Source organism: Vulpes vulpes, chromosome 8 (assembly GCF_048418805.1).
Source record: "Vulpes vulpes isolate BD-2025 chromosome 8, VulVul3, whole genome shotgun sequence".
NCBI classification, from domain to species: domain Eukaryota; kingdom Metazoa; phylum Chordata; class Mammalia; order Carnivora; family Canidae; genus Vulpes; species Vulpes vulpes.
In genome coordinates this window covers 93,736,424-93,762,980 of record NC_132787.1, presented here as the reverse complement: position 1 = coordinate 93,762,980, position 26,557 = coordinate 93,736,424, and the positions used below count along the sequence as shown (strand labels likewise).

Below are 26,557 nucleotides of genomic sequence, written 5' to 3'. Positions count from 1 at the left end.
TTTGTGCACAGAAACTCTAAGACTCTAAGAGGTCTGGGCTGGACCATCTATTGCTTCCATGATGCTGAATAGAGTCACTTGGTGGTATTCATCTGATTGGGAGATTTGAGGGACTCAGGCAGAGACTGTGAGAACTCTCAGAAGGCTTGGCCCTGAGCTGGCATAGTGTCATAGCATCAAGGGTCTGTTTCCTGCAGTAGCTCTCCTGGCCCCTGTCATCTTCATGGGTCCCTGGCACAGGCATATCCTGTCCTGCTGGTATAGATTCATCGAGGGCAGCAGCCAAGCTTGACTATCACTATGACCCAGTGTCCAGTGGTGCTTCTGCCCACAGTGAGCAGGGAAGCATTGTGTGACCGATTTAACCGAGGTGAGGGCTGGGGGACTCCAGGGTACCTTGAGGGAAGGAGAGGAGGAGGCTCCCTGCTGTGAGGGAGGGGTCCAGCTGTGCCCAGTGACACCCAGTGGAAGGCAGTCCCTGCCAGCTCTGTCAGCACCACACAGTGACAAGAATGTCAAGGCTCACAGGTTCTCGTCTGTGGGGGCAGGTTTATTAGCATTAGCAGGAGACAGACATGGGTGCTAGCATTGTCACCCTTCCCAGAGGAGGCCACTTGAACTCCAAAAGTGGACTCTGGAGCCTGACTCTGTCAAACGTATGTAGGCTGGAAACATAGTAGTCGTTGGTGGCGACTTCAGCCCAAATCCATCTCCCTTAGTGAATCTTGCCTAGCTTTTGCGGCCTGACCCCACCCCCATTCCTCTGGATGCTCTCCCTGACTTCCAGGCTCCACTGATTCACCATCTTCTGATCTCCCTGGGCAAACAGTGGAGGAGGCTGAGCGCTGGTTTCTCCAGGCGATCCCCCAGCCCCACGGAGGCAAGCATCAACCTCAGCATCCCACATCTTCCCTCCCACTCAGCCACATGGGAGGGGGCCAGTGGAGCCAGGCACTAGGCCTCCGAGCAGCCTCTGGCAGCATTCAGGGCAATGACATTTGCCCAACATACAGTGTCCCCACAGTCTGAAACCTCATCTCCCTCAGTACGGGGAGCTCATTGCCTCCCATTTTCCAAGTACACCAAGCTATTTCACATCCCTGTTCCATTACAGGGTCCGCTCTTCTGAAGTGCCCCCCACGCATCCCTGTGTCCATTGCACCAACAGTGATGAATGCTCCTACTGTTGGCCAACACTGCAGCTCAGAGATGTTGCCGATTCATTCATTCCCTGGGCACCTATAACAGGCCGGGCACTGCCCCAGCTCCCTGTCCTCATGGAGCTGGCCCACCAGTACGGGGGTCCATACAGACCCTGCAAGGCTGTGTGTGGAGACTGTGGTCATCGCATGCAGTGTGTGGGTCCAAGAACAAGTGGGCATGTGAGGGCCCCAGGCAAGCTCCGTCCCACCATCTTTCAAACCTTCCTGACCACCTGGGATCCTGCTCACCTGCATGGCACCTTTGTGCAGAGTAGAAGAAGCTAATCCCTCTGGATGGACAGCTTAGCAAAAAGTAGCCCCCCTGGGCGGTCGCAGTGTCCTGGATGAACCGCCTGGTGAGCACGAGGTGCCCCGTGGAAGGAAAAGTGCCCCCGAACCCTCTCCACTCCACTGGGCATCTTTGTACTGTGCACTACCTTTGGCCCCTCACACGTCCCCCAGACAGAGCAGCACCCCCCACCCAGTGCAGCTCGGTGGGGGTTGTGTAACTGGTTCTCCCCAGGCTGGTAGAGCACAACCCAGGGGCCCTGTGAGGCTTGTCTCAGGGTGGAGGTTCCCAGCCCCCGAACCAGCAGGCGCTTTGGCTCATTGCTGCCATCTCACAGAGAGCTGCACCCGTGAAGGATCGGGGTCTTTAGTGTTCTTCAGTCTCGGAAGGAAGCAGGATGCTGTCAGCTGCCGTAAAAATGTGACCTTTGAAAATTTACAAGAGCTCCGGGTTTAAAAGCTGCTGCGTTAATGATGCATCCTATTAGCATCTCATTAAAGGGAAGCAGAGAAAAGCCTGCCCAGCCCGATGATGGGCAGAGAGGGCCACTCCACAGAACCAGGCAGGAGGAGGGCTCTCCTCACCTGCCTCTCTCTGCTCAGTGTCATCGTGTCAGGGGAGCAGAAGCATGGCCAGGAACACTGGCAAAAGGCCCGATGTCTAGGTGCCAGATGATGCCGGGGGAGGGGGCCGGAGGAGGCTCCCCCGGCCTGGGCTGCTCTCTTGGTTGGCTTCTGTGGCGTTTTTGTACTGGCAACCCCCTGGCAGGGAGATGTGGAACTTAAGAGACCTGGAGAGCCTTTGGTGGGGTCACAGATCACAGACCTTTGGGGACTCTGGACCGAGGGAGAAGGTATTAGCAGGAGCTTAGTTCAGAGCTGGAGCCATGGACCCCCCACACGGTGCCTCCGAAACCTCCAGAACATGGGGACCATGTTCCTTTGGGCCTGGAGCCCTTTGCAGTGCCTCACGTCACCAGCTGCAACATCCCTCACCCACCTGGGTGCCCAGGCTCCTGGCAGAGCACACGACCGTATCCAGTTTTTTTCCAGACCGAGGGGAGAAAGGAATGTTCATTTCATTGTTTTATAAAAACAAATAGAAATTTCTGAGCTGTGATTTGCTTGCAGCGTCAGAAGTTGCTGGTGCGCGTGGAGTGAGTGGCCTGATTTATCTTTCCAAAAGGAGAAAAATGAAAGACTCTGTCTCCCTTCTCCCAGCAGAACGGCGTTCTTGTACGTAAGAACTCACTTGTGATATTCATGAAAGACACAGCCGAGCAGCAGGCCTGTTGTAGCCACACCCAGTAGTGCCAGCCACCCCGCAGCCCACCCCTGGGTGCCCAGCTTCCCCTGGGAGGCTGAGGTGCCTAGTTTGCAGAGCTCAGCGCTCCCAGCGGAGCTCCCAAGCAGCTGCTTGAGGGCGGGCCTGAGTGCCTGTGCCCGGGGCAGGGCCTGGCAAGGGGCAGGGGCCTGGTGCTTGTTCCTGAACAAACCACCTCACCAACAACCACTCAAGTGAATGACCTGGCAGGAGTGTTTGGAGCCAAGGGACTAAGCCCTTGGGAAAGTGTGCAGTTTTCCAAGTGCAGAAACTCTGCAATTTTAGAGCAAAAATAGGAACTCCTAAAGTTTTAGAGTTCAGAAGCTGATTATTCACCGTGGAGCAGGAGACCCCAACCCGCACTATATGGTGGTGGTAACTGCACAAGGTCCAGAGTCTCCCAAGCGCCCAGAGCCCTTCCCTTCCCTGTCAAAGTACCAGGTGAAGGCACGCATGCTGATTCAGAGGGGTACAAATGGCAGGGTGGGAGGGCCCTGAAAACCAGGCCTGCCTCAGACCTGAGAGGCCTCCGGGAACCCTGGGCTGCAGAGAGGGGCTGCAGCACCCCCTACTGGCAGTGGGCTCTCTGTACTGTCTGTGAAGGAAGATGCTGGGATGAGGCTGGAGTGTCATCCTTCAGACCTCACCCCAAGACAGGATCCCGAATGGGACATCCCACAAGCTCCTTCCCCTTCACATGCCTCTGGTTATGGGAAGAGACCTCTGCACCCCCCAGCCCATGAGCACCCAGGGGAACCTGGGAATGCAGAGGTGGCTGCAGACAGGGCACTCTGGAAAGCCCTCTAGAGAACACTATAGAAGCCACGCTTTTGTTCCATAAATTCCATAGGACTATTGGTGAGTGTGGCCAAATCCCCAGCCCCCTTCTCCAACACCCCCTCCACACCACCACCACCTCCACCACCACAGCCAACCCCAAGCTCCCATCTGTCCCACAGACAGAAATGGGGCAGCAGCCTCTGAGAAGAAAGCTTGTCCCTCGAATTGTTCTTTCCTCCGGAGATTCACTCTTTCCCTTTTGTCTCCTGCTCTGTTCACAGAAGTGCAGCATCTGAAATGCAGGCCAGAGATAAAGTGCAGCCTAATGTAATTAGTTCTGTGCAGCCTACAGGTCCTAATGGGATACGGCTCCGCTCCTCCCAGTCGGCCCTAATGCAGGCGCTGTTTGTCATCTGCATTATGCATCAAAGCCCCAATAAGTGCTGTCCGCCATCCTCTCCACCTGCTCCTACCCAGCCGTTCCTGCTGCTCAGAGGGGCCCAGTGGGGATGCTGCTCCCACCAACTGGCTCACTGGGTTAGCTTCCATGAGAAGTCAGGAGAACCAAGGCCCTCACCTGAGAGAAGCCTGCCGATGCCCCTTGAGGCCCCTTTGGCCTTCTGTGGCTGTCCCTGGTGGACAGCCATCTCTGCCCCTAACCCCACTTCCTCCTTCACCCCAAACCTGGTTGGGTTCTGGTTGCATGCCTGGGAACTGCAGAAACTTCCTGAAACCACCTCTACTGAGACCCCTCCCTCCACCCCCACCACATCCCAGTTATCTGGGTCCCAGGCTCTCCACATGCTTTTGGATTTCTTCTTCTTTCTTTTCTTTTTTTCTTATTATAATGGTAATGGCCATAGTAAAAAATTTGGCAAATACAGAAAAGTATAGACAAGAGGATAGAAGTTATCCCTATTTGTCTCACCACATATTACCCCTGCTAGCATTTGGGGTTTTTTCTCTCCTGCACATACTGTTTTACATGTGAGCTTATGTTTGTGTCATTTTATGTCCTGCTTTTCTCATTTAACATTATAGTGTAAGCATTTTGCCATCTCATTTCAGTAAACATGATTTTTAATGACCATATAATATTCCATCAAGGCTGTAGCTCAGAGACCAATGTTGTGCTAATGTTTGTTTTCAGCCCGGGGTTCATTTTCTCATTAATCTAAATATCTGAATTAGAGAATGAGATCCTGAAACAGAGAGCCTTCCTCCTTCCCAGAAGGGGGCCAGGACCCTCCCAGGAGGAGCCGAGGGTCCCAGGGATGATGTTCCCTGCTCTGAGAGGGAACATTCCGTCCTCCCATGAGTCTCAGCCCCCACCCTCCCACACCGCCTCTGTGGAGTGACACACTGGGGGCCTCAGAGGCTGTATGGGACCCTACAGTGGTGCTTTGGAGAGCCGTCTTCTCACGTGTCAAAGGGCCAGGCCCGTGGTGGCATTGAGCCTAGGCTGAGGACACAGCTGGTCTTCAGCACATGCCCATTAATGTTGCAATTTATTAATGACCTGAGAGCCCAGGGAGCTTCACTTCTCACAGCCCAGAAAGCTTTCTATCCTAATAGTTGAGGTGGAGTGAGTGGCTGCAGAGGACGACTGGAGAGGCACCAGGTTGGGTCTTCCTAGGGGTGAGAGGGTAGCAGAAGCCTACAAGGGCTAAGCCAAAATGCTCTGCAATTCCCCGGTGGAGCTGGGTGCAGGGCCCAGTCTTTGCCGCTGACCCCATGGCACTGCTCAGGGGATGGGCCCCCAGGCAGTCCTCTTTCCCCGGCTGTGTTCATCCTTCCTCTCTGCTTCTCCCCAGGCCCCTGGAATCTCCAAAGCGGACAATCAGACCCAGGGACTCACGACCAGCATCCGGTGGGGGCAGACGCCCATCAATCAGTCCACGCCCTGGGACACTGATGAGCCGCCCTCCAAACAGATGAGGGAGAGCGACAATCCAGGTGCGTACTTCATCGGCAGCCAGAGACCCCCACGCCAGGGCTGGGAGAGGCGTCAGAGGTCCCCTGGGTGCTCCAGCTCTTCGGCAGGTCCTGGTCCCCGGGCCTGCAGCAGCCCAGGCCTCAGGCTGCCTGGGGGTAGGGGCCACATGTGTCCTGGGCAGCAGCTGCATCTCTGCCCCTTTCTCTGCTACTCAAGAAAGCTTTTGGGAGGCCGAGGAAGCAAGAATGACATCACAGCAGTGACTTCGAGTCTGCTTTGTGGTGTTGTGAATAGCCCTTCCCAAACTTTAGTACTCTGGTTCCTACATTTCTCAAGCCACACCTGCCAGTGAGGTTTCACCTTGCCGACGTTCATATGAGAACCGGGATGGTCCACCCCTCCCCGCCACTGGGACTGGGGGCTCCTACAACACCCCAGGCCTTCTTGGGTTGGCTCTGACCAAAACAAACACCTTCTCTGTCACTACTGCATGTTGGACCCAGACCTCCCCTTAGGATATGCAAAACACGTCTCCTCACTACAGCCCTACAGCTATGTGGACACCTCACTCAGCCTCCCCTCCAAGTCTTCTGCAGGATAAACACCCCAGGTCCCTCAGCCACACTCTGGAGCCTGGGGCTGCTGGTTCCTTTACCCTCCAGAGAATTACTTCTCCCTCTGCGTCCCCAGATACCCAGAACCCAACGCAAAGGACCTGCACATGCTATGCCCACACCTCCTTCGTTCAGCCCCTCTACTTTGACCATTGCAGCCTTAGATCACTTCTGATTTGTTGCTAGCCCCAGACATGCACTGTCACCAGTGAGCCCCCAAGACTGTCGTGGTAGCAACTCTGCCCCCTGTCCGTGTCCTCTCTCAACCGGCCTTAGGCAGCGGGATGTGGGGACTCACAGGCAAGTCCTCGTCAGTATCTTCCCGTAGGACTCTTAAGATCTCTTCGATTCCAGCTTTTTATTGCTGACCTGTGCCTAACCCTCCCGATGTAATATCACCTGCAGATTGGGTGGTGAGCCAATCCTCCCTATCATTATCCAAACCATTGATAAAAATGGTGAGTGGGACTTGGTGCACATCCCTGGAGACCTCCTCTAGGTCCCCAGGACCCTCTGGGTCAGTCGCCCTCTCATAGATCAGCTGCTTCCGTGGCCCGGCGTCTCTGTACCTTCACCAGAGTCATCGGGGAAGCCACCAGCTGTGCTCCAGAGTTCTGGTGCATTGTTCCAGGCTCCCTGGCTAATCCCAGAGAAAAATGAGCTTAGGAAGGCAAGCCTTGTCTTAAGACACCAGGCTGGCTCACAGTGATACCATCTCCTCTGCTTCAGGCTTGGGGACAATCCCCCTTGGCATCCATTCTAGAATCTTTCTGGTACTGCTTCACCAGTATTTGCCAGTCTTCACTGCCACTCCAGCAGCATCATGAAAAACAAGGCGGCTTTTGGTGATGGAGACCGAGCCCCACACTCATTCACTCAGAGGCAACCCCAGACTGCCCTTCCCTGTCACAGTATCTTCTGGCTTCACTCACAAGCACGTTTGGGTCACCTTAATGTCACCTCACCTCAGGGGGACCTAGCCCGGCTTTGCCTGACCTGGGCACAGCTGGCCTCGAACCTTATATCAAGACTCAGGAGGTGTGCTGGGCCAACCTTGTTCAGTCAAAATTTCCTTAGGGGCCAAATGCACTTCTGCTGTTTCCCCCAGGGCCGGCCGTGCAGGGGTTGCTTAGGAAAAAGCCCGGCCCCCCAGCAGGGCAGTGAAGAGCAGCCCCTGCCAGGCTTCCCCTAGTGCCCGTACCTCCTGCTCTCCCTTCATGCACCACAGGGCTCTTGCACGGCTCCAGGCTCTGGTGCTCTCACCTTACCCAGCAAACACCTACTATCTTCACAATCCACCTTTCTCCCCACCTCCTCCAGACAGCTCTTCTCCAGAAAGGAAGGAAAAACATCAACATTTATGGAGCATTTAACACATGCAAAACACTCTGCTAGCTTTTCTTTTTTTTTTTTTTTCCTTCCCCAAATATATTTTCCTCATTCCGTTCTTCCCAGGAGACCTCTGAGGTAGGTGTTGCTAGTTCCATTTAACAGATGGGAAGATGAGGCTCAGAGAAGATAAGCAACTTGCCCAGGGCTGCTGGCTAATAAATGGCTGAGTCAAGATTTGAACCCAGAACTCTTTGAAGGTCTCTGCCTTTTTTTCTCTCTGTTTTGTTGTCTCCTGAGCTCTCCCAAGCAGACTGTGCTCCCCCTCTGAGCCTCCATGGCCATCTGCTCACATACCCCCAAAGCACTTATCCTATGCTACCAACTCTGTGACCCCAGCACCCAGCCCAGGGCCTGGGGCAGTCAGTGTTTACTGAGTGAATATGTATCCGGCAGATGACATCTCTTCTGTCTCCCTTGCAGGCACAGGGCCATGGGTGACCACGGTGGCCGCCGGGAGCCAGCCCGCCCTGATCGCACACTCCTATGGAGTGGCCCAGCCTCCCACCTTCAGCCCGGCTGTGAACGTCCAGGCCCCGGTCATTGGGGTGACCCCCTCACTGCCTCCCCACGTGGGGCCCCAGCTCCCGCTGATGCCAGGCCACTACTCGCTCCCACAGCCACCCTCTCAGCCACTAAGCAGCGTGGTGGTCAACATGCCCGCCCAGGCCCTGTATGCCAGCCCGCAGCCCCTGGCCATGTCCACACTGCCTGGCGTGGGGCAGGTGGCCCGCCCGGGACCCACTGCCGTGGGCAACGGCCACATGGCAGGGCCCCTGCTGCCTCCACCACCACCAGCCCAGCCGTCCGCCACCCTCCCCAGCGGTGCCCCTGCCACCAATGGGCCCCCTACGACTGACTCGGCCCACGGGCTGCAGATGCTACGGACCATTGGCGTGGGGAAGTATGAGTTCACCGACCCCGGGCACCCCAAAGGTAAGTTCTGCTGCCCGCATACTCCCAGGTGCCCGCACCTAGGCTTCCCCGAGTGGTCACGATGCAGCGCGGACAGGAGTATGGTTCCCGGCACCCTGTGCTCTCCAGCAGCTCCCTCACTGGCCTCGCCCAGCCCAGAAGTAGACGTGGGGCCTCCCCTGCCCGAGACAGCCGGGCCCAGACAGAGGAGGCAGAGAGAAAGGTGGAGGAGGGAAGGACAGGCGAGATGAGGACATGTGAGCAGGCAAAGAGAGGAAGGGAAGGGAGAGCCTGCACAGTCCGGGGTCCTTCTGCCTCCAGCCCAAGCCCTAGGCCATTCTCACCTCTGACCCCGAGGCCAGGCCAGGTAGGAAATGAGCAGGAATCATCTGCTCCTCTAAGGGCTCCATGGAACCTTCTCCATTTTCCACCCATGAGAACAGAACACAAATTGTGTCCTTGCCCAGATAACCACCCCCTGCTGTGCCACTGGATGAGACCAGCTCCCCAGACATTAGGTGAGAGGGATGTCTCCCCAGGAGATACTCCCAGACCATCCTGAGCCACTTGGGATTTTTTGTTTCAAGGACCCAAGGGTGGCTCTGTGAGGCTCCAGGAAGGAGCACCTCTACCCTCGGCCTTCAGTTAACCCATTTCCCCCAGCCCCAGGGCAGTGTTCAGGCAGATCCTTGAGAACAGAGCCTGCAAGCTGAGCCTCCCAGCCTTAGGGTTTAGGACTAAGTGCATCAGCAAACAGGCCTCACTCCCAACATCTGTCTGAGGGGTCTATCCAGCTGGAATGCAGAAGGAGGCAGAGGATTGGGGGCCACAGATGTTAGACTGGTGGGTGGGGTTCATCTGCCCCAGACTGACTTGCTATGCCTTAGAGCTCCAGACAGCCAGTGGAGGAGGGAGGCAGACGCGCCTGGACCCAGGTGCAGGCAGGAGGGCACCTGATGGGCAGTCTGCCTGCTGGGGTACCCTGGCCTCCTCTGGAAGGAGAGAGTAGATGGTCCTAGAGGTGTGGCCCTCTGGGTACCGCTGGGTACCGCTTCCCGGCCTTCGCGCTCGCAGTCCCCGGGAGGTGGCTTCTCCAGGGGCCCTGCCTCTCCGCACAGCAACGACTCCCACTAGCCATTCTTTCCTGCCTGCTCTCGTGCATCTCTATCTTTATCCTTTCGAGCAATTTTCAGACCTCGTCAAGCATCCCAACAACAAAGCCGTGTCTAGATCTCCACTGGGTTTCATTCCCTATCTGATTGCGCCCCAACTGCCTTTGTTTTGGAAATTAGCACTAGTTTTAAATGACAAAATTATAGAAAATTACATCTAAATTCTGGTAAACTCTTGCTTTGTTTAAGATCTTTTTTAAAAAAAAAATTGACTAAATTGATTTTTTTTGTTTGAATTGTTTTGGTTAAGCTCTCTTTCCCTTAAAAAGAAAAAAAAAAAAAAAACAGCTTCCTCCCAGTTTATACGCTGCCAGCTGTGACACAGTGGGAGCTGGATGTCCTGGCTGCTCCCCAGGCTGTGCCAAAGCCTGGGACATTGGGAGGGCTTCCCTCCCACCGCATGGGCATATCTTCCCCCACCCCCAGAGGCCTCCTGGGGCTGCTGACAAAGGGTCTTGCTGATTTGCCGAGTCTCAGACAGGTACCTGGGAAAAGGACTTATTCTGGGCAGAGAGGTAACTGGCCCAGTTGGGCCTGGAGTCCCTGGTTTGGGGCTTAGCACAGAACCAGGGGCTGCCTCCCCAAAGGCACAGGTGTATCCCATCGTCAGGCAACTGAGCCCATAAGCTCAGGGAGCTACAGGTGGTAGAGACACACCGGACCAGCGGACCATTGCAGAGCCACACCTGTGACATCTTTCTGGGGCCAGAGGGTGTGACCCATCCTCCGTGGTGAGCCCAAGCCCACAGACAGGAGGGAAGGAGAGGCCCCTGATGGAATTTTTTCTGTCTGCCCCTAAAGGGCAGATCCAGTGCGAGGTGAGGGCCGCGCCTGGGGTAAGCCCAGGAAGTGTCCACAGCCCTGCCTTCTGGTAAACCATTGCAAGCCCTCCAGCTCCAGCCAGTGACAACCAGTGGCCCGTCGTCACATTGATTTCCACAGTTGGCCAGGGAGCTAGCTGTTCCCCCAGAGACTACATTTAACTCACTTCTCTATTTACCGCCCTCATCAGTTGATTTATCCCCTTATATTTGTGGTGAAGACAGTGAAGCATGAACATACAAATGCCTCCAAACTCAAGCCTGTGTGGGTTTTTTGGGGTTTTTTTTAAAGTAATTTCTCCTTTCATTTCTAATCTTAAAAGCCTTTATTGCTAAAGCTATAATTTGTCTGTCAGATCTAATGTCAAACAACTGCATATTTTTTTAAAATAAGAAACCCAGATTTTGAAACCAAATCTTTGAAACTTACCATGTGAGAATCATATTCCTGACAAGACTATGTGGGTTTGGATTTGGGTCACTTTTAATTTTGCCCCTAGGGATTTTACATCTCCAAAACCCAATTGATTTCGCACTCCTAAATGACAGACGGCTGACTCCAAGTGGGAACCAGGAGGCACCGTGTGATGGCATCAACACCAGTCAGAATTCCACTTAAGGAAAAAAAAGGAACTTTCCTTTTCTCCTGTTTGAAAGCTTGCCCGGCATTATAATAAGATTCACCATAGAGCTCCTTAAGATCTAGCTCATTAAAGTCCCGCGATTTTTCCTCTATTGTTTGACATGACAACCTGGCCTCTCACGGGGTTGAGTAATTATGGAGAGATCCCCTCCATGAAGAACAGGTCTTGCCAGCCAGAGGGATGGGCCACTGGTATTTTTAGACTTCATTAGTGCCCTGATTTAAAATTTCACATTTTGTTTCTTGTAATTATCTTCCAATCGACTGAGCTGAAATTTCTGTTGGGGCTATGTTAGTCTGCTTTCCCAAAAAGGGCGTTGGGACTCTAATTTAAAACTTAACCAATTGAAAAATAAAGGTGGTGCAGAAATGCTTTTTGATTGCAATAGGTCAAGCGATTGTCTCTCATCTGTGACTAGAGAAGCCAGCTTGCATGCAGTTCACTTTAATGAGTGTTATTTAAATGCATTGAGCACATATAGATTTTCTTAAGAAACTTATAAGATAAATCTTTCTTTCTCTAAGAACAATTTGGGGGTAGGGTTTCATTCTTTAAAAAAAAAAGATTATGTATTGAAAGCTAATTAAAATAGATTTTGTGTGTGCAAAGTGATAAGGGAAGAAAAAAGAATTAGTTCCATTTGAATCCTGTTATCATCTACCTGAGGCCTTTGTCTTGTTGGACTGGAAACTGAAGCAATCCACGGGCAGAGGTGGTGGCCAACGTCAGGCCTTTTGAGATGAAGGAGAGAAGTCTAGTGTCACTGCCCTGGTACCTCAGGAGCCCAGCTGTGTCAGGGTAGAGGTCCAAGCTCTTGGTGTCATTTTTCTATCCTCTATCTTTTTCCACAAATGATTCTTGGTGGCTAAGAGGGTCGCCAGAGCCCTTTTAAAGCCCCAGACTAATAGTGAGCTGCAGAAAGGTTGTATTTTTACCTGCATGTCCAGGGAGAGAGCCAAATCCAAGTTGACCAAAAATGATGAGCCTTGCCTTTTCTGGCTTTAGATTTTGTAGGCCCAGGGTAGGGGGCTATGAGGATTCCCATGGCCAGGCAGCTGTGTTGTAGGGTGTGCTCAGCCCCTTCTCTGTAGTTTCACCTCATCCTTCTCATCTTTGCCCCAGAACCCACCCCCACCCCACCCCCCCCGGGGAGCTCTGTGCATCTCTATGTCATCTTCTGCTTGGACAACAGCCACTTTTTCTCCGTGAGTGGCAAAGACAGGATCTGGTAAAGATTCTTTGAGGCATAGTGAATAGCTGTGTGGTGTGGACAAGTCTCCTCACCTCTCTGGGCCTCCTTTTCTTCATCTTTAAAATGGGATGACAGGGCAGCCCAGGTGGCTCAGCAGTTTAGCACCACCTTCAGCCTGGGCGTGATCCTAGAGAGCCAGGATCAAGTCCCACATCGGGCTTCCTGCATGGAGCCTGCTTCTCCCTCTGCCTGTCTCTCTCTCTCTCTCTCTCTCTCTCTCTCTCTCTCTCTCTCTCTCATGAATAAATAAAATCTTTTAAAAATATAAAAAATAAAATGGGATGACAGTAGCATCCTCACCGGGCATAGAGGAGGTTTGAATGAGATTGTGGACATGAACATACATAGTACTTTGTCCTCTGAAAACCAGTGTTCCTGTCAACACTGACCCCAGGTCTAGAGATTTCAGCAGAGACAGAAGCTAGTGAAGGAGCGGGAAACAGAGCCCCTCCACGGTGCCGAGGCGATGGCAGCAGCCCAAGCTTGTTCCTACGGTTGGCAGCCCCTGGTCAAGCAGCTTCATGGGACCGCCATGTCCCCATCCATAAAGGGAGGGGATGTGTCATCTTCCTGGCAGGAGGATTTTGGACTGCTCTCCCCAGCGTGGAGCCCAGCACAGATCCCATCCATCCCTGCCCCACCCTCTGACATGCCAGGGCACTCTGCTCAGTACATATTCTGGAAGCAGCTGGGAATTCATGATAAAGCTGTTTGCCCACGCATGGCTAGCCCAGAGGCACAAAATGTCCAAACTGAAATCAGCTTCCCACACCTGCTCTTCTTGTGCCTCTGTCTCAGAAGTGACATCGTGAAACCATCCAGGAGTCCAGAGTCAAAGCCCGTGGTTGTCCTTGACCTGCCCTTATCTCCCTTATGCCCTGAGTCTGAAAACTCCTCTGACTGAGCCCTCTCTGCACCTCTCCTCTCTCTGTCCCCAGCACCATTCTCCTCAGGCCACCAACGCCTCTGGCCTGCGTTGGTGGCCTCCAGGCTCACGGCGCATCCCCTCCCACCCGGATCCGTGGGGCACCCACGTGGTCTTTGCTGAACATAAGTCCCATACTGTCACTCCCCGGCACCTGCCTTTAGCAGCCCCTGTACTTTCAGGACAGTGCCCAGCCCCTCACATGGGGCCTCAGGGTCTGCCTCCACCTTCATCTCTGCTGTTTAGCTCACAGGCTGTCCTGAAGCCACTCCAGGACCAGGGTCGTCTCCCTTCCAGCTGTGCTCGGTGCCTGGCCACGCACCTGCAATACAGTCCCCCTGCTCCTGTGTCACTCTCCCCGCTAGACTGAGAGGCACTGGGGTAGCGGTAGGCAAGACTCCCTCCCATTCGCATTGCACCCCCAGTATCCCCAGAACAAGGTTGCCCAGTGCTGAGAGATGCTCAAGAAGAATTAGATGAAGGAAGGCACAGAGCACTAGGTCGAGAGTCACCACTGAGGTTCTGTGACTCCTCACCGGCCACCTCCCCTTTGTGTGCAGAGAGCAGGCTGGTGCCCAGGCACACAGCAGAGTCCCCACAGGAGAGCTCACCCTGCGGCCAGCCACTCTCCCACACATATACCTGTCCCACACTGCTGGGAACGGAAAACCATCTATTTCAGAGTCCCTCCTGTACCCAGGCACCTCCACCCAAATACTTGCCCCAGAGTACCAGGGATCTGAAACTCTGCCTCAGTTTCCTTGTCTATAAGAGAGGACATAATAGAACGTGCTTCCTAAAGTCATTGTGAGAACTGAGTGAGGTCTTTTACATAAAGCCCTTGGGATAATGCCCAGCATGTCATAATCACTACAAAAGTCTTTGCTATTACTATCTTCATTACCACCGCCCAGAGCCACCTTTCAGTGTCCATGGCCCTTTGGGGCCCCAGAGTAACATGAAAAAGCCAAAGGCCTGTTTATCTTGAGAGTCTTGAAAGATTGTGTCCACATGGTGTTGTCTGAAGCACCTTGTTCCCAGGGGTCCACTCTGAACAGAAGAACTTGCCTTCCCTCCTTGTAACTCTTCCCACCCCTTCACATCACCCCAACAACCAGAAGGAACCAGGCTGTTGCGGAGACCCTCCCCCTAATTGCAGGAGCTCTCTGTGGGAGGAGGGCTCCTCCTATCTACCCTCAGGGGATCCCAGCATCCTACTAGATTCAGCTTGATGCCAGGGTGACAAACTCACTGCGTGGGGCCTCCTCCAGGGCCATATCAGTAGATGGGACAAATGGAATTCTGTTGCTCCTGCAGACGGATCAACCAAGGATGGAAGCAGAGGGAGTGGGTTAGGAGCATGTGGCCAGCAGCATGGAAGGTGGCGGGGAGCCCACTTCCACACCAGACTCCTTGCATAGAACTCCACCTCCACTGTCTGCTAACCCGGTGGACCTGTGCTAGAACACTGGTGTCTGAGCCTCGGTTTCCTTAGTGGTCACATGGAAAGAATATTAGTGCTATAGTCCTAGACAAAGACATGTTTTAAGGCCTTGATATTATATGCAAAGTCTTAAAACAGTGCATGGCGCATAGTAAGCCCACAATAATGTTAGCCGTTGTTATTACTACCACTACTATAAAGAATCCTGGAGAAGAGATATTGTCTGGAGCACCTTTGACTCGGACCCACCATTGTTTCTAGAACAAGGTTGCCCAAAATAATCTCCCAGATGCAACTGACATAACCCTCACTACAGATCTGGAACCAAATGCACAGATCCACTGTTACCCTAACTTTCCCTTTCCAGCCTGCACCCCCCAACATACACACCCTCACCCAAGAAATATGTGTCTTAGAGCCTGTGGAATGTGACACTTCATCAACACAAGGTGTTTGGTCCTGGCCTGAGCAGTACCTGCCCCAGCAGCGCCTCACAAAGCCCTCCTCCCCTTCTCAGGGCTATGTTCTCCTGGGGTTTGTTAATCATTAATTGGAGGGTTGTCCAGAGCTTAACTGTCATGTTAACAGATCATTTGATGATGAGTGAACCAGGCAAGTGGAAAGATGCAGCAAAGGCCACTAGACCACCTAGTGACCATATTGTTCTCAGAGCAGGGGCTTACCCCAGTACCCCGGCCTCTGTACAACCTTCTCAGGGGCCCTCTGCTCAACAGGGCATCCAGGGGCCCCTCCTCACTGAGCCGAGTACATGCAACTGGGAATAGCATATGGGCTTTCAGCCCCAAATCTCTGCTGAGCATTTGTGAGATCAGAAATCACACTCTGGCTCTAACTATTGACAGGCGGGGAGCCAGCAGAGTCAAGACACCATGGGAATGAGATGGGCCTTCAGATTAGAGCAGAGGGAGGGAACATTTGCTTTCTGGGGGCTTCAGGAAGTGGTGCTGACCCACAGCAGGAAGCCAGCTGTCCTGGTCTCAAGCCCACGCAGATACCAGCAGGGATAACCACTAGGTTCCAGATCACCGACCCTCAAAGGCCACTGGAGGGCTTGAGTCATGTCACCTCCTTCCCTGGTGCCCATCAAACATTTATTGACCAAGTAATGTGTGTAGTATTAGTCACCTGCTGTGTGCAAGGCCCACACTTAGCTTCTCCTACTCAGAAGATCCTGCAGAATGTGCTAGCTGCATGCCCAGTAATATTCTTGGCTCCTACTGAATATGAGGCCCTGGGGGGATACCTACAATGTTCCAGACACTGTGCCAGGTGCTGGGAGAAATGGCAGTCTCCCTGAAGGAGCTTGCACCCCACTTGGGGAGTCCAAGGGGAGCCAGCAATAAAAGCCACAGGGGCTAGAGAAAAGAGATCAGTATGGACTGGGCCTTCAAAGGCAGTCAGAATGCTGGAGGGGAACTGAGCAGAAGGGAGATGGTCCTACAGAGGCAAGATCTTAGGGAAGAATGTTTGAAATAAGAGCCAGTGACATAGAATTATGACTCTCAGTAGAGAAATCATGATTTCTGTCATACACACACACACACACACACATACACACACACACACACACATACACACACTTCTATTTAAATGGTTTATATGACCTGTCCTAAGTTGAGACAGGTTCAGCTAGTGATTTACATCTAAGGGCCCCAGAAATCTGTTTCCTGACCTCTTGGTACACAAAGTTCAGGAAGCCTGGACTTTCCTCCAGCTTCTTGGCTTCACCTGCCAAGGTAGTGATGATAGCCAGATAAGGATCCATGATCTTGGGCAAGAGTCTATTTTATTAGCTATTTTGGTCTTGCAAGATGAGGTCATTCTGGCCAAGGTGAAGTCATTCTGGCCAACGTCAAGTCATTCTGGTCAAGGTCAAGTTGTTCTGGTTTTAGAAGGCCACTCTGGCTTGCTCTGTGTCTGGCTTGCAAGACCCCATGGTCTTCAGGGGCTTTGATCTGGGTGGAAAACCCTTGAGGGCCATTTACCCCTAACTGGGAAATTGGTACACACCCAGGGACCAGATACTCTGTGTAAACCTTTCTCTCTCCTATTGTGACAGGTTAATGGCAAGTTTCCTGTTGCCTAATCACTAGGCAGGCATCTAATGGCACGCTGTCTTTGCTAGGAAGGGCATGCCCTGTCAGGCTGATCCCTAACATTTTTCAGTTTGTGAGGTTGGGAATGAGTTGTGAAAGTGGAAGAGCTGGGCAAAGCTGTGGCGTGCCTGCTGCCTGTCCCTATGTGGTGGGAGATAATGGTACCCCAAACCATGAAACCAACTGGAGGAAACGTGGCACAACACCGGCTTTGGTTGAAATTACATCCCATTCAAGAGCATGCTCACTATTCTAGAAACAAGAAAGATCAAACTAGCACATGCATGGTTAGGAACCCAAAACATTGTGTAAATTGCTTAAAGGGAAAAAATGGCCAAAAGTTTGCTATCTGATGAAAATAGTTAACCATTGCCTGTTTTCATAGCATAACTCTCTTTCTTTAAAAAAGGGAAAAAAAAAAACGTATCTTAGAAGGAAGCCCAAGTGTTCATCAATGCATCACCAGGAAAATACTTTTTTACTTTCTAGCTCTCCCAGCAGCCTTTTGGATGACCTAGCACAGCACTGTGAACTGTCTGGTTTTGCCCAGTGGCCTCTCACTGCCTTTTCTTCCTCTCTTCCAAGTGACTTCGCAGTGTTGTCATTGCTCTGTGTCTCAGACCCAGGTCTGCACACATCCTGTTTTCCACCACTCTCTGTGGGACCAATGTCATGGGCTATTGTGTTAGTGTGTTGGGGCTTCCATAACATAATGTCACCCACTGGGCAGCTTCAACAACAGACATTTGTGTCTTCATAGTTCTGGAGGCTGGAAGTCCAAGATCAGGGTGCCAGCAAGGTTGGTTTCTCATGTGGCCTCTCTCCTTGGCTGACAGATGGCCATCTTCTTGCTGTGCTCTCACGTGGCCTCTCCTTTGTGCAAGCACTCCTGGTGTCTCTTTTTTGTCTTATATGCATTTGAGTCATAGTGGATTAGAGTCCCACCCTTGAGACTTCATTTAACTTTAATAAATTCTTAGAGGCACTACCCCTAAATACAGTTGTTTTGAGAGTTAGGGCTTCAACATATGAATGGGGTGGGAGGACACAATTCAGTCCATAACACTCTGCATGTCAGTCTAGTTGGCAAATGGAGTTAGAGTTTGTCCTTGTCATCTTGCCATCTTCTTTCTGGACAATGTCTCCTCCCCAGTCAGACCACACTCCTAGCGCCTTCACTGACCTTGCCTACATGGTACCATTTATGACTAGACCCCAATAAGTGTGTGAGTGTCTGGTCCTACTCTTCCTCCCATTCGTGCCTTGGGGAGCTGCTGGCAGTGAGCACAGTGCTTCTGTGGGATGTGCCACTCTGATCACAGCAGCATGGCCTGGAGAGGCCCAGTGAGCAGGCCCAGAGCAACCTGGCATGATGGGCCTGTCTCTATGTGGCTTTCAGTCTGCAGGGACAAATGTTTCCAGGCAAAGAGCTCCTAGCAGCAGATGAAGTAATTGCTTAAGGAGTGGGGATGGTTTCACAGGGGATTCCCTAGAGACAATTTCTGAGGACTATGTGATATCTTGGTGAGATCTCTGAATGTCACTTTCCCCACCTATAAAATGGGGCGGGGGGGGTCTAAATGACCTTTACAGTAATACTCCACTCTCATATTCACTGTAGTGGTGTGGAAGGGGTGAGAGGGGTAGAAAGGAGGGGGATGGGTTGTTGCTTAGGAGTAAATTCTCATCAACAGGGGAAGGTGATGAATTGCCTGAGAGAGCACAGCTGGGGAGTAGGGACGGCAGTCAATGGTGGTAGATGCAGCCCTGTCTTTTGGAAGGGCACGGAGTGGATGTTTTGTATTCATTATACATTCACTCTGCGTTTATGTAATCCTTGCAGCTGCCCTATGAGTGGATTCACAGAGGGAAAACCAAGGCTTGGATGAGACACCCATCCAGATCTAAGTGGTAGAAGGGGAATGAGAGTCAGGATGAAAACCACCTGCCTCTAAAACTGATTCCCTTTCCACCATACTACACCTTAATGCTTCCCTAGCTTGTCACTCAGCGTATCCAGGCTAAATATGGGTCACGATGGCTGTCTTTCATCTAGGGTCATGTGTCTGATACCTCTCAACATAAATTGGTGATTCTTGGGTTCTTTCTTCATCTCTTAAAAGTACTGTGTGATGGGTGGATGGGTGAGTGAATGGATATAATTCCTCAAGTAAACCCATGAGGGACTTTGGACCGTTGGAGGAAGGTGCAGACAGGGCACTGGCCACCACAGAAGCCACTGGAGCTTGGGAGTCAGGCAGCCCTGGAGATTCTTTCCCACCATGGCATCTCTCACACCTTATACAAAGTATTACCAATGCAAAGTATTACCAATAAAGTTAATGGAGCCAGTCATCCAATGAAGGAGCCAATTCCGTGCAAAGATGATGCATCTTTGGAGTTAATGAGGTCTATTGAGCTTATGCCCTTTTAAATGAATACAATTCTTGAAATCCACCAAACAGCAGCACATCCACTTAGAAGTAGTTAACTAAGTCTTGTACCACTGTCACCGATGGATAAGGAGAGATTCCCAGAACCGGCTTCCTACTGACATCTGGAGAGCCTTCAGCTCTTGGGAGCTCAACAGATGTCATGCCTGGCCAGCCATCCTTGTCCTTTGCGAAGTCCTCAGATCAACCCAGTTACAACCATGGGGACTGGACAACCCAAGGAAGAAAGTGATCAAATGGAGCCATGACTCTCCTGAATGGTGTCCAGCCCAGCCTACAGCCTGAGGCCCAGCCTTAGGGTTAGTTGGAAGAGACGCACAAAAACAGCTAGACTGTCAGCCCTACAAAACTGGCCACTGCCAAGGGAGAACTGCTGCCCGGTGGTCCCTGAGCTGGGGGAAAGTAAGCAGTTTGTAGGAGGTATAGACCTGGCACTGGCTGAGGAGAAACACGAGTCAGCCCGAACTTCAGACTGAATAAGGACCATTAGGCCTGGGCCCCCTGGGCCCACTGACTATGCTCTACCAGTGCTCTGCCCAATTCCAGTCTCCTCTCCAGTTAACACTGCTCACAGTTGCTGAAGAACACAAAGTGGTATTTGTTGTGCCCACAGAACATCTGCTGAAGGCAAAACTTGTGTTCATAGCTCTTCACTTCAAAAGACTTGCTGTGTTATAAAAAGAAAGGGACCATCTGTCCCTCTTCTGGACCCCAGCACCTCTTGGAAAAGATTTCTGTGCAAGAAGGCAGTGAGAAGTCAGCATTGACTTCAGGGAACTATTCTGAGGCCGGAAAAGAAGGTGCCTCCCCACTGAGGGGAAGTTGAGGCGGCAGATGGAAGCCGCTCTGTGGAAGCCATGAGATGGTAGACGCTGGCAGGAAGGACACAGCTGTGGGTCTGGGGAGATGCTCCAGCTGTGCAAAGGCCCAACTGGGAGGATGAGAGATGTGAGGGCAGCCCAAGAGGAAAGACCGGGAGGATCAGGGGCCCCCAGGAGAAGGTGTGTAAGATGGCATTGCCAGTTTGGACATACCTGTTGCACAAAGTCCGACATCATCCATTTGCATTCTCTGCTCAGCTTGTCTGGCCTTTCTTATCCAAAAAGCCCTTTAGGACAGTTCTGCATCTTGGGGACCACCACCCGCTCAATGATTCCCCTCCAGGGGCTGATAATTGGGGTGATCTTCCAGAGTGTGTGGGAGTCTAGTGTGAGGCCCATTCAGGGTTTGTCTGTCTCTCAGCACCAAGATAGAAAAGTCTGGAGGAGCTGGCTTGGGCATGCAGGTGGAGCCTAGCTGAGCACAGGTGGGACTTTCAGCCAGGAGGCATTCCCCCAGCTTCCCGACCACGCTCTCTCAGGCAGGGCACCCACTGATTGTGACTCCACAAAAGGCCCTTCCTTCCTGGCCTTCGCGTTGGCTGTTCCAGTTCTTTGGTTCTGAGACAGCCCTGTTCCTTCCACCTCTCCCACACATATCCATGAAAAAGTTGGATTTCTACCAGAATCCAAGCAGATTCCAGAGAGCCTTGGTCTGTGAACCTCTAAGCTTAAGGCTTATTTTGTTTCAGATCAAAACCTGCCTCTCTTCTGAGCTTCTGTCCTGGCCTAGAAATGGGGGGTGGGGGGGATGCTGGAGGTTCTGAAGTGGGGTCTTCTGAGGACACCCCTCGCTCCCATTTTCTGCTTGTCTCTGATGGGAGTGAATGAATTGAGAGCTTTGCCTCTGTCCTGGGGAGGGTGTGCAAGTTTTCATCCACAGTCTAAAATGTACAGAACTCCCCTCACCCCCCGCCACTCGGGTGCATGCATTTAGATTCTGAGAACGAAGGCAGTTCCTGGAGTAGCATATTCAAGGCTCCCAGAATCCTAAAAGGTCACACTCCTTTTATTCTTGCCTCTTTTCACTTCTGTTCTATTCTTATTGATTTCTTTGGGCCCATAAGAAAACACAGTAGGCAAAGCCTGCTACTTCCATTGAAATAAAATATTCTGCAGTCAAACCACACACCATAAAGAAATAATTGCAGTCTGTATATATTGCTAATGGACATCTCTCAGCAATTCCCTGTCTCATAAGCTTTAAACACAGACATTAGTATAAATATGCAGAAACCCCCATTCGGGCAAATTACTCTGCATTTCTGAACAGAAGGAAGATTAACCATGTGCTGATATCTTTGAAGGAGCTCAGCAGAGCAGGAAAAATTCACTGGCCCTCTCTGGGAGGGAGCTCAGGACTCTGTGAGGCCTGGAGGACAGAGCTGAAGCCCCAGCTGGCATCTTCTCCCCTGGGCCTGCGGCTCTCCTGGAGTACTCAGGCTGGGCCTCGGGAGGAGGGGACTGGCCTCCACTCTGGCCAGATCAGCCTCATCTGAGTTGACTTGTCACTTGGGTGTCCTGCTTCTAGAGCCTTCCAAGCTCCCAAGGTGCTGGCAGGTACAGGAACAGAGAGGTTGAAGCATTTTTTCCCCTGGCCTCTCATCTGCCTGATAAAAAGCCCCTCTAGGGTCACCAGATTTCAGAAGTAAAGGCTCATGAGGAGCCCTGGGGACTTCTAGAGGCAGCATCACCATCTGAAGTCGGCCCTACAATCTCCCTTTCTCTGGAGCTCCTCTTCTCAGCCCTCCTCCCCTACCCTGCACACCCCCACTGACAGTCCCACACTTCCCACAAAGCCCCTGCCCTTCAGGAATCAGCCCGGACCCCTGGGACCCCTGGGACCCCTGTCACCAGGGTGGAGAAGACACCTCCGTGAGCACAGGGTGCTGAGCCTGGGGGTGACTGGGTCTGGCCTCCATGGCCTGCTGGTTAGACAGGAGGCAGCAGAGGCCGGAGAGGGCTCCGCATGAAGCTCACAAAAGTCCCCTCCAAGTGCTTGGCACAGGCCACCACGTCCCCTTTAAAGACAGAACTCGAGGCTTGGTTTTCCGGGGGCTGGAGCAGCCAGTCAATGGAACAGGGGGAGGTGGCCAGAGGGTTGCTGAATATGCTACAGGCCTGCCTTGTTGTCAACACGGGAGGTGAACCATGAGCTAGTCAGGAGTCACCAAGGGGTGAGAGAGCCTGAGCGCAGAGGTCTTCTGGTTATTTATTTTGTGTTCGCCTGCCTTTGCCACAGTGGAGTTGAATGCAGAGGAGAGCACTCAACATTTACATTCTGAGGCAGAAGGAAGGCACTTGGGCTTCTCAGAGCTGGAGCTGCAGCCTCGCAGCCTCGCCTGTTGTAGTGAGGTTGGGACAGAAGAGTCGGGGAGCCTGGCGGGAGGCCCTCCCCGGCCCCCAGACCACCTGTGAGGCCGGGGTTTCTGTAACACCCCAGTTTCCAAGGCAGGGCTCTGGGGCAGCAGCCTTAGCCAGAAGCAGAGGAGCGCAGGAGGATTAGAGCCTCTCCTCAGCTCACCCCAGCGTGCGTGCAGACTTCACTCACCCGTCTCACCAGCGAGCATCTTGATGGTCTATTTTCATGACTGTCTCCCCCACTCGACTGTGAATGACTTTAGAACACCCCCGCCGCTGGCCAATTTAGCAACCTTCTGCAAAATTTTAAGATACCCTTTTCTCAAGACCCTTGCTTGCCATCTACCAGAAAATTGTCACAATAATGAAAGAAATGTTGGTGAGCGTGAGGTGAATGGCGACCCCTGGAGTTGTACAGTGTGCAGTGAGCAGGTTGACAGTGACTCATTGAGGGTATTGTATTCCAAATGCTCGTGGAAGGGTAGCACGTGCACTGACACGTGTAATCCTAACAACGGCTACAGTTATAACCCCCATGCCACAGAGAGACGGGCTCGGAAACATGAAGGAACCTTCTCGTGTTTACCCAGCTGGTCAGGGACGCAGTCGGGGTGGATTCTGGGCCATCGGGCCCCAGAGCCTTGCCCTTCGCCTTCTATGCTCCATGATAGCCTCAGTACCTAGTTCTGGGCCTGGCCCTGAGGATGCCCACAAACGTGTGTTTGCTGTAACAGCACAAAAAGGGTCTGGCTTCCAGCCCAGTTCAGCCCTGCTCCTGCCACCCGGCACACTGAATCTCTCCCTCTCCATTTATAAAATGAGGGGCTGGATGCAGAGTGTCAGAGGCTCAGGGGACCCTGGGTCCCCACAGACCCGTGCAGGTTGCCATGCAAGTTGCCATGCAGCCTGGCCTGGAGGAGGTGCCCTTGCATGGACCCAAGCTGTGCCCATGGCTGGGGAGCCCCACACCCACACAAGGACTTGGGGCCTGTCAGCTCATCTCCACCAGAGCCTTTCAGACTCAGCCCACCTGACTGGCCTCCAGGGCTCACCTGCCCTCCCTCATCCAGGCCCTCCTTCCCTCCTGCTCGGCCCCCCAGGACTCGCTCCTCAGCCTCTCCTGCCTCTAGAAGGCCTGGCCTCTCATGGGCACCCTCCACTCTGCTGTCAGAGCAGATTTTCTAAAGCACCATGTGACCGGGCCTTAGTCAAACCTTCAGTGGTCTTCATTTTTCATGGAGCTCCTTCACCTGTCACTCAAGGCTACTGACTCCTCCAGCCTCTCCCCCGCTTCAGCCCCACAGGTCTGGCCCCTCAGGGCTTCTACCCAGCAACACACTCACTTCAGCTTCTGCACATTGCTCACAATGCCCACCCCTATTCAGACCTGCCTTTAGTCTTGTTGCTTCTCCAGAAAACCTTCCCAGGCCCCCTAGACCACACAGAACCCCCAGGCCCCAGTGGCAGGCCTAGGGTTGACAAGACTGTGCTCTCCTGTGACTCACTCTTCTCCCCAAGCTGGGGGATCTTGGGTCAGGATCTGGGCCAGAGCCCAGCCAAGTGGGGGCCCAGCAGCAAACAGGCCCCTGACTGGAAAAACAGGTAGTAGAGTCACATCTAATTCCACCCAAGTTGTGGCTCTGTCTAGCCCCAGCTCCTGGCCACCTCCTCCCTTAGCTGACACTGGCCTCTGATCCCCAAATTGCTGAGGCATCTTGTCCTCCTCAGGTAAAATGAGGTGTGACCTCATCAGGGTTCCCCAGGGCCACCCCCCAGGCCTCTTGTGACTGCCACCACACAGAAACCAGAGAGCCCTGCTAAGGAGCTATAGAAAATAGTCGTGCATGTGCCCGTCAGAGAGTTCCAGAAAAGTACAACATTCCAACCCAGTAAGAGCTAGTTCTCACAGCCAAAAAGGGGAGAGGGACTCAGGAAACTGTCCTCCCAGCCCCCAGCCCTTAAGAATTGAGCTCCTTCTCTGGAGACAGGAAGCAGCTGGGGATAGATCAGGTGTCCACAGAGCCTCTGGCCCAGTCAGTAAGGAGAGAAACCAAAGCTCTGAAAATTCCATTCATCCAGGAGACCCTCCTGTGTAGACTCCAACTGTATCCCAGCCCCTAGGCAGCACCTGCACACCTGTACACAGCCTCCCTCTGTATTCATCAGAGGGCCAGCTCCCCACCCTGCTAAGCTCTAGTTGGGGCTTGGCTTGGAGCCCTCCTCGCACTGGGGCAGATGGTGGGAATGGAAGTGTATAATCCCCCTCCTGGGATGAGCTCACTGACCTGGAAGGAGAAATCCCCCCGCTGACCCTTGTCCTGGGCAGGAACTCCAAAACATACGAGCAACCCCCAGGTGCACTCGAAAGAAGGGAAGAGAGATGATGAGTCATGAGGCCTGAGACTCTGAAGAGCCATTTGCGGAGAGAGCTTTGGGACCTAGTACAGCCAAACGCATGACTGACCAGCCCTCATGAGCCAGCTGAACCACGCCTGCCCTTGAGAAGAGGAAACAGACAGGTCACCAAACATGCCCCAGAACCAGTGCTCCACGGGGCAGGCCATTTGGTCTTTTTGGTTCATCAATGTCTCCCCAGTTCCTGGCACATAGTAGGTGCTCAGTAAATATTGGCTGACTGTATGAGTGAATAAATGAACGAAGGACGATAGCCCTAAGCGCTCAATTCTGCCCATGGTTCTGAACCCCACAGGATTGTGGGTACAGAACACGGAGGTGGGAGTCTGAGGACATGGGACTACTTGAGCAAGGACACAGAGGCAGCTGCAGAGTGAGGGCATCTGTAGGCAAAAGCCATCTTGAAGACAGAATGTCTGTCTTCTTTCTGTCATCAGCTTCCATGATTTTGCGCGACTTCATTCAAAGGTTTCCAGCCCTTTGGTACATTTTTCTCTTGTCCAGACACTTTTGCAGGGTTTAACTTTATTATCTTTTTTTTAATATAGTTTTTTTTAAGATTTTATTTATTTATTTATTTTTTTTTTTTCATGAGAGACACCGAGAGAGAGGCAGAGACACAGGCAGAGGGAGAAGCAGGGCCCCGCGGGAGCCTGATGTGGGACTGGATCCTGGGACTCCAGGACCATGCCCTGTGCCAAAGGCAGACACCCAACTACTGAGCCACCCAGCCGTCCCTAACTTCATTATCTTATTGTTGCCCACTGACCATAGGTAACTGACTTTTTGTGCGGTTGCTCCGGCTATGCAGGATCACATCATGCTCCTGGGCAATGAGCAGGGTTCCCCCTTTCTCCTGAGGGATTGTTCTGATCTCAGGAGCTTTGGGCCATACATATAAGCTCTCAGCTATTGGCGGCTCTGTAGATTTCTAGGGTTGTCCAGGATAGTGCAACTGCCGGACTATGGCCACTGAGTTCACCAGCCCTGCTTGAGGTCCAAGCCCCTCGCAGAGGGTTCACCCTGCCTTCCCTCCCTTCCTGAAAGCCTGAGGTCCCTCAAGACCAGAGCCCAAGCCCCAAAGCTGGCTCCAGACCCCAGGCTCTGCCTTAGCTCCTTCCAGCCAGCCTGCGGGCCATCCCAGGATCTCACCGCCCTCTGGCTTGCCTTCTGCGCCAATCCTACCCAGCCCCAACCACCGGCATCGCCTTCCTCTGTGCACATCACAGCTCTTTATGATGCTCCTCCGACCCTGGACATCACCTTCCCAAGTGGCCTGCCCTGCCCTGAGGAAGGCAGCTAGGGCAGGCAGGAAGCAGCAAGATACGGTGGTTTAAAACTTTTAAAACCCAAAGCCGGATTTTTAACTAAGCAGAGCTCGATTCAAACCTTGCTTCTGCCGCTCTTTGGCAAAGGGACAAGTTACTCCCCCTGAGCCTCACTTTCCTCATCTGTAAAATGGGGACCACCTGTCCTGGGATTACCGGCCGGGGATAAAGGCGATCACGTCATCAGGGGGCTTCAGAGGGGGTTGGCAGGATGCGTGCACCCCGGGGGGGTGCCCCCCGCCCCCGCCCCTGCCACCCACTCTCCCCAGCAGGTGGAGAGGAGGGGAGAGGCCCCCGGG

General features: G+C 52.9%; 1 protein-coding gene across 1 annotated transcript in view; it reads left to right on the top strand.

The window, feature by feature from the left end:
• The window catches only part of KLHL29 (kelch like family member 29), a 305,494-nt gene that overhangs the window by 236,752 nt on the left and 42,185 nt on the right, over nucleotides 1–26,557 (top strand). Inside the window, exons 4-5 of the mRNA XM_072767585.1 lie at nucleotides 5,409–5,550; nucleotides 7,957–8,469. Of these exons, the coding sequence (XP_072623686.1) occupies nucleotides 5,409–5,550; nucleotides 7,957–8,469 (655 nt within the window). The remainder of the gene's footprint in view (nucleotides 1–5,408; nucleotides 5,551–7,956; nucleotides 8,470–26,557) is intronic.